General features: G+C 54.4%; 1 protein-coding gene across 1 annotated transcript in view; it reads right to left on the bottom strand.

Annotated features, from left to right (window-relative positions):
- The window catches only part of LOC122249442 (trace amine-associated receptor 1), a gene marked incomplete in the record, with an annotated part of 50,827 nt that overhangs the window by 5,264 nt on the left and 38,063 nt on the right, over positions 1 to 7,500 (bottom strand). Inside the window, 2 exon segments of the mRNA XM_086542645.1 lie at positions 3,981 to 4,292; positions 6,246 to 6,371. Coding sequence (XP_086398771.1) covers positions 3,981 to 4,292; positions 6,246 to 6,371 — 438 coding nt within the window.

Raw genomic sequence — 7,500 nt, 5'->3', positions numbered from 1 at the left:
ACCGCTAGGGACATTAGATAACGAGAAAAATCGATTAGGAAATAAGGATAAATGATAATGATAGCGAGACTAAAGGGGGAGAGTTTTCCGTTAGAAATTTTGCTGCGTCTTTTTTAAATCTTTTTTATTTTTTATTATTATTTTTTTTATCACAATTCGTCGTCGGTTTTCTTTCGATCTGGTTCTTGCTCTCTTTCCCTTCTCTTTCTTCTGTTCTTCTTCTCCCTCCTTCTCATCATCCTCTCCTCCATCCTCCTTCTCCTTTCTTTTTTCTCTTTCTTTTCCCTCCCCCTTCCTTCCTCCTCCCCCACCATCCACTTTCCTTCCTCTTTATCTCTCCTTTTCCCCGCTTTCCTTTCCTCTTTGCCTTCCTCTTTCTCCCCTCACGCCGTACCTCTTTCTTCTCCTTGCCCCTACATCCAACATCTCCCCTCTCCCCTCCTACCCCAAAACCCCTCCTACCACCTCAACCTCACCTCCTCTCCTTCAACCCCTCCTCACACCACACCTCCTTCCTCCTCCTCCTCCTCTTCCTCCTCTTTCTCCTCCTCCCCCTCCCCCCTCCTCCTTCCCCTCCACCTTAACCTTCATCCTCTCCCCCTCTCCTCCACACCCTCCATCCTCTCCCCTCACACCTCCTACTCTCCCCTCCATCCTCTTCCTTCTCCTCCTCCCCCTCCATCCTCTTCCTTCTCCTCCTCCCCCTCCATCCTTCCTCCACCTTCCTCCATCCCCCTCCCCCTCCACCCTTCCCCCCTCCAACCCTTCCCTTCCCCCCCCTCCTTCCTTCCTTTTCCCTCCCCCCCTTCCTCTATCATTCTCCTCCTCCATCAGTCCTCCCCTCTCTTCTCTTCTTCCTTCCCCTCCACCTTATCCTTCATCCTCCACCCACCTCCAACCTTCCTCCCTCCCTTTTTCCTTCCCCCTCCATTCCTCTTTCCTTTGCAATCCTCCCCTCCCTCCTCCTCCTCCTAGCCCCCCACCCTCCTCCCCCCTCCATCCTCTTCCTTTTCATCCTCCCCTCCCTCCTCTCCCTTCCTCCATCCTTCCTCCCCCTCCATCCTTCCTTCATCCCGCCCCTCCCCATCCCCCCTCCCCTACCTCATCCCTCCCTCCGTTTCGCATTTATTTCCTTCCTTTCCTCTCCGCTTCGCCTCCCTCTCCCCATCCCTCCACCTTAACCTCCCTCCTTCCCCTCCGTCCATCCTCCCCCTCCACCTTAACCTCCCTCCTTCCCCTCCATCCTTCCTCCCCCTCCATCCTTCCTCCCGCTAACTCCCTATCCCTCCCTTCCTCCCCTTTTTTTCCCCCCTCCTCGGAGACCTCCATCCTCCCCCCTCCCACCTTAACCTAACCCTCCCTCCCTCTTTCCTTCCCTCCACACCCTCCTCCCTCCCGCCCTCCCCCTCCACCCTCCACGTCCACCACTCCTCCTCCATCCCCTCCTCCCCACCACCCTCCCCCCCCCACCCTCCCTCCCCCTCCCCTCTCCTCCTCCTCCTTCCCCTCCATCCATCCTCCTCCTCCTCCTCCTCCTCCTCCTCCTCATTTCGCCACATTTGCCTGTGTCATCGCTTCCTCTTCTGCTCACTGGTTCTGGTTTTCGTAATCCATCTGATTAGCTTATCGATCTGCAGCTTGGTACTTGTTTATTGCTCTTTCTCTCTCTCTCTTTCTCTCTGTCTCTCTGTCTCTCTATATTTTGTTTTCTCTATTTCTTTCGCTCCCTCTCCCCCGGGGGGGGGGGGGGTGGGGGGGGGGGTGGAGTGGGGGGGGGGGGGGGGGGATCGCCCTCGCTTCCCTTCCATCTCTCTCCTCCTCTCTTTTTTATTCTCTTTCTCTGTATCTGTCTCTGTCTCTCTTTCTCTCTCTCTCTCTGTCTCTCTCTCTTTCATTCTCTCATCCTCCCTTCACCTCCCCCCACCTCCTCCCTCCTCCTCCCCTTCCACCTCCTCCTTCCTCCTCCCCTTCCACCTCCTCCTCCCTCCTCCTCCTCTTCCACCTCCCCCCTCCTCCCCCCTCCTCCTCCCCCCTTCCTCTCTTAATCACCAACCCATTCCTTGCTAATCTCATCAACTCCCCTCCTGGTATATCCTGTGTCCAGGTACTGTTTAATGCCAGGACGAATACCTACCACGAAATGACAAGCGGGAACCTGGGGGGGGGCTTTTCTGTCTATCTCCCCTCATCTCTTTCCCTCCATCTCCTCCTCACACCCCCACCCTCCCCCTCCCCTCCCCTCTCCCTCCACACTCTCCCCCTCCCCCTCCACCTACTCCCCGCGCCCCCTCCACCTCTTCCCCGCCGCCCCCCTCCCCTCCTCCCCTTCTTCACTCTTATCCCTCCTACACCCACCCCCCCCTCCACTCTCTCATCGCTTCTTCGCTCTCCTTCCACCCACCCCCAACTCCACTGCCTATCTCTCCACCGTCCACTTAGGGAACTACTGTTTCCGCCTCTCTCCTCACTCTCCTCCTTTATCCCCCTCATCTTCCCGTCCTTATCCTCACCCTCGTTTCTTCGTCTTTCCCCTTCTTTTACACTTACTCTTCTCTTCCCTCCCCTATCCTCCCTTCTTTGATTACTTCCCCTTCTCTTTCTCCTACTCCCCTCCTTCCTTCTCACACCGTCCCTTCTTCTCCCCTCGTCCGCCTTCCTCTCTCCCTCCTCTCTTCGCGGTCCCTTACTAACTTACTCCCCCCCCCCCCTATTTCCTACTATTCCTTCCTTCTCCCTTCTCCCTCCTCGCGGTCCCTACTCCCCCTCCTCTTCCTCTTCCTCTCCCTTCCCTACCCCCCTAACCCCCACCGCCTCACCGCCCCTCTTTCCTCTTCCCGGAATTACTCTCGTGTTACCCTCCCTCCTCCCTGCTTCCCCTTCCTTCCCCTTTAACCCCCCTGTCGCCCACTCCTCCCCCCTCTACCCACGTTCTTCCCTTCCCTCCTTTCCCCCTCTTCCCGCCCTCCCTCTCTCCCCTTAGCTCTTCCTGGAACGTCTCTCCTCCCTCCTCTTCCCCTCCTCCTCCCGCTCTTCCCTCCCTTCCTCCTATCACCTTAAATCTTATCCTTCCCTATTTTCCTTCCCTCTCTCACTCGTCCTTATAACCCTACATCCTAATCCTCTTCCCTCCTATCCTTACCTCCCTCCCCTCCCCTCCTTCAATCCCTCCACCCCAGACTCAATCCCCCCATCCCCCTCATACCTCTCCCCTCCCCTCCCCTCCCTTAACCCCTCCCCCATCCTCCTTTTACCTCTACCAAGAACTATTCCCCTCACTCAACCCCCCTCCCCCTTCCTTCTCTCCCCTCTCGACCCTCCCCTCCGCTCCCATCCTCTCCCCTCCCTCAACCCGATCCCTCTCCTCCCCTCCCCTTCCCTCCCATCCCTTATCCCCTCCCCAATCCCTCTCTTACCTCTCCCGAGAACTATTCCCCTCCCCCAAACCCCATCCCATCCCCTCCTCTCCCCTCCCTCACCCCAATCCCTCCCCTCCCCTCCCTCACCCCCATCCCTCACCCCTCCCCCCCATTCCCTCACCCTTTCCACCCTCCCATCCCTTTCCCTCACCCCCATTCCCTCCCCTCCCCATCCCATCCCCTTCCCCCTTCCTCCCCATCCCCTCCCCATCCCATCCCTCACCACCCCCATCCCTCAACCCCATCCCATCCCTCACCCCTCCCCTCCATTCCCTCACCCTTTCCACCCTCCCCTCCTCCATCCCCTCCCCCTTCTTACCTCTCCCCCACCCCTTCCCCTCTTACCCCTCCCCCTTCTTACCTCTCCCCCTCCCTCCCCTCCCCTCCCTCCCTCCCCTTCCCCCTCTTACCTCCCCCCTTCCCCTCCCTCCCCTTCCCCCTCTTCCCTCCCCCCTTCCCCTCCCCCCCCTTCCCCCTCTTACCTCCCCATCCCTCCCATCCCCTTCCCTCCCTCCCCTCCCCTCCCCCACCGCTTCCCCTCCCCAGCCCCCTCCCCCTTCTTACCTCTCCCCAGAACTTCTCTCCAACCTCGATGTCCCCAGCGCCGTTGTTCCTTCCCGCCGGGCCCGGTGTCCGCCCATTGACGAGGTGGCGGGGCGTGGCGTTGCAGCTGAGGGCGCCCATGCTTCGGTGGAGGGGCGCGGGCGTGTGGGCGAGCTCGGAGGGGCCGCTGTGGGCGTGGGCGGCGACCGGGCAGGCGGGGGTATGGGGCGTGCATTGGTGCTGGCCAGCCTTCCAGAGGTGCTCGCCGTTGTGGGAGAGGTGGGAGAGGCTGACGTCATCGCCCTCATCGTAATAGACGTTCCCGCAACACACCTGGAAGGAAGGAAGGAGGGGGGGGGGGTGATGGGGTGGCGAAAGAGGGTATATTTTTTTTAGTCTCTCTATATCTACCTGTTTATCTATCTATCTGTCGACTTTTCTCTCTCTAACTCGCTTTTTTTTCCTGTCTCTCTCTCTCTCTCTCTCTCTCTCTCTCTCTCTCTCTCTCTCTCTCTCTCTCTCTCTCTCTCTCTCCTTCCTCCTTCTTCCCTCCTCCCTTTCCCCTCCCCACGCCACTCTCTCCATCTCTCCTCTCTCTCCCTCCCCCCCTCTCTCACATCTCTTCCTCCACTCCATTCCACTCTTCCTTCTCTCTCTCTCTAACTCTCTACTTCCTTCCACTCTCTCATTACTTCTCTCCTTCCTTCCTTCCTCTCTCTCTTCCACTCTCCACTCCTATAATTTTCCTTCTTCACTTCCTTCCTTCCTTCACTCCACTTCCCTTCCTACCTTTCCTTCTTTCCTCTTCCACTCTTCCTCGGCGCTTCTTCTCCACCATCCTTCCTCTCTTCCTTCACATCCTCCTCCCTCTCCTTCCTCTCTACTTCTTCACCTCACCTCTTCCCCATTCCTCTCTCTCACGCTTTCCTCCTCTCTCTCTCTATCTTCCAGTCTCCGTTTCCCTCTCATCCTCCTCCCTCCCCTTTTTAAAAATCCTGTTCTATTCTCTTCTCTCTCTCTTCTCTCTCTTCTCTCTTCCTCCCCCCCACCCTACTCTCCCTCTTCCTCCACCTTTCCCTTTCCTCTCTCTCTCTCTTTCTCTGTCTCACTCTCATCTCCTCTCTTCTCACCTCTCTCTTCTCTCTCTCCTCCTATCTCTCTCACTTTCCCCTTGTCTCACTCTCTCTCATCCCCTTCTCTCTCTCTATCTATCTATCTATCTATCTATCAATCTATCTATCTCTTTCTCTCTCTCTCTCTCTCTCTCTCTCTCTATCTATCTATCTATCAATCTATCTATCTCTTTCTCTTACTCTCTCTCTCTCTCCGTCTCTCTCTCTTCTTGTCCCTCTTATTCACCCCCCCCTCTCTTCCTCCCCCTCTCCCCCCCCCCTTTCCCCTCTCTCTCTTCCTTCCTCCCTCCCTCCAACTCACCCTTTCATCTCTCTTCTCTCTCTCCTCAATTCTCTCTCTCTCTCTCATCTCACCCTCTCTCTCTCTCTCTTCTCTTCCTCCCTCCCCCCCTCTCTCTCTCTCCCTCCCTTCCTCTCTCTCTCCCCCCCCTCTCTCTCTCTCTCTCTTCCCCCCCTATCTCTCTCTCTCTCTCTCTCTCTCTCTCTCTCTCTCTCTCTCTCTCTTTTAAAAACATGGAGGAAATGTATCCGGGGTTTGGAGATATATTGCTTGTCTGTGAACTTGTTTCAGAAAATCCTCAGACCTTGCATAGACACAAACACAGACACACAACACAACAAACACAAATATAACACAGGGAAGCACATACATGCACATAAAGACATACATACAGACAGACATACGAGCTCACACACACATTAACAAATAATCACGCACAAACACACAAACGTACACACTCATTAACATATGCGCATACACACACTCACTCAAACAAACAAACACGCCAACAAACAAACACCCATACCCACACAACAACATCTACATCCGCACACAACTACACCCAGACAGCTACACCCACATCCACACAACTGCACTCACGCAACTATACCCACACCTACACAACTACACCCACACCGACACAACTACACCCATACCCACACAACTCCACCCACACCCACACAACACTACACCCACACCCACACCGACACACAACTCCACCCATACCCACCTCCACCCACAACTCCACCCCTCCACACACCCATACCCCCACACCCACACCCACACCCCCACACATCCACACACACCCACACAACTCCACCCACACCCACACACACCCATTTCCGGTAAGAGCCTTCATTGCACCACACTAACCCGGTTGTGAAGCGTTTCCTCCATGGCGCGACGGAACGCTGGGGAGAAGAGCCAGAAGATGAAGATGATGATGTTCCCTCCGCCCACACTCACCACCCACACGCCGTAGTCCAGGCCCCCGGGGATCTGTGGGCGTGAAAGAGAAGGAAAAAAAAAAAAAGGTAGGGATTTATCATTCTCTGGGGTCTTGCCGTATCATGTGGAGTCGCTACTTTGAATGAATGATTTTTTCTCCTTTCCTCTTTTCCTGTGGTTTTGTTTTTGGTTCTTGTTTCTCTCTCTCTCTCGTTCTCTGCTTTTATCTCTCTCTATCTCTCTGTATATCTATATTTCTTTACTTTCCTCTTTCCCTGTATCTTCCTGTCTTTCTGTCTCTCCCTCTCTTCCTCTCTCTCCGTCTCTCTCTCTCTCTCTCTCCCTCCCTCTCTCTCTCTCTCCCTCTCTCTCTCTCTCTCTCTCTCTCTCTCTCTCTCTCTCTCTCTCTCTCTCTCTCTCCTTCTATCTCTCTATATATCTACCAATCTATCTATCTATCCATCTACCTCTCTATCTCACTCACTCACTCTTTCTCTCTCTCTCTCTCCATCCCTCTATCTCTATTTCTCTCCCTCCCTCCCTCCCTCCTTCCCTCCCTCCCTCCCTCCCTCTCACCCTCCCTCCCTCCCTCCCTCCCTCCCTCCCTCCCTCTCTCTCTCCCTCCCTCTCCTCCCTCCCATCTTCCTCTGCATCTCACCTTCCTCTCCCTCTCCCTCTTCCCCGTAAAGCACTGTCTTCCATTACCCCCTTTCTCTAGCATGTCCTCTTTATTATAGTCTCTCCATCGCTTCCATCCCCCTACTCCTTCTTCTTTGATTAATGTGATGGCAGAATCATGGAGAGGAGTGGACGTCGCTTGTACGAGATGTATTGAAGTGTGTGTCATTAATATGGATTGCATGATGGGGTGTGGGAAAGAGAATTATGTTTGAGGTTTATGATAACAAGAGACAAGGTGAGGTGTTCTTTAGTGTTATGAGGTATGTGTTGGCTATGTGGGTATTTAAAAAAAAAAATTCTATGTGGTTTAGATCTATGATGGAGTGTTGCGTATGTGGAGGGAAGGGGTAACTAGTTGGGAGTGGATTTCAGGTTGAGAAATGTCTTTTTTTATTTGTTCTGAAAAAAATATAGTATTAACGATAATGATAATGATGATATTGGTATCACTACTATCAAAGCTACCAGTAATAATAGTAATAATAATTATAATAATAAC

The sequence above is a fragment of the Penaeus japonicus genome, unplaced genomic scaffold (assembly GCF_977035675.1).
Source record: "Penaeus japonicus unplaced genomic scaffold, GWHDUDI00000001_assembly GWHDUDI00000001, whole genome shotgun sequence".
NCBI lineage: Eukaryota > Metazoa > Arthropoda > Malacostraca > Decapoda > Penaeidae > Penaeus > Penaeus japonicus.
The sequence above is the reverse complement of the archived record's forward strand: the minus strand, read 5'-3'. Positions and strand labels throughout refer to the sequence as shown.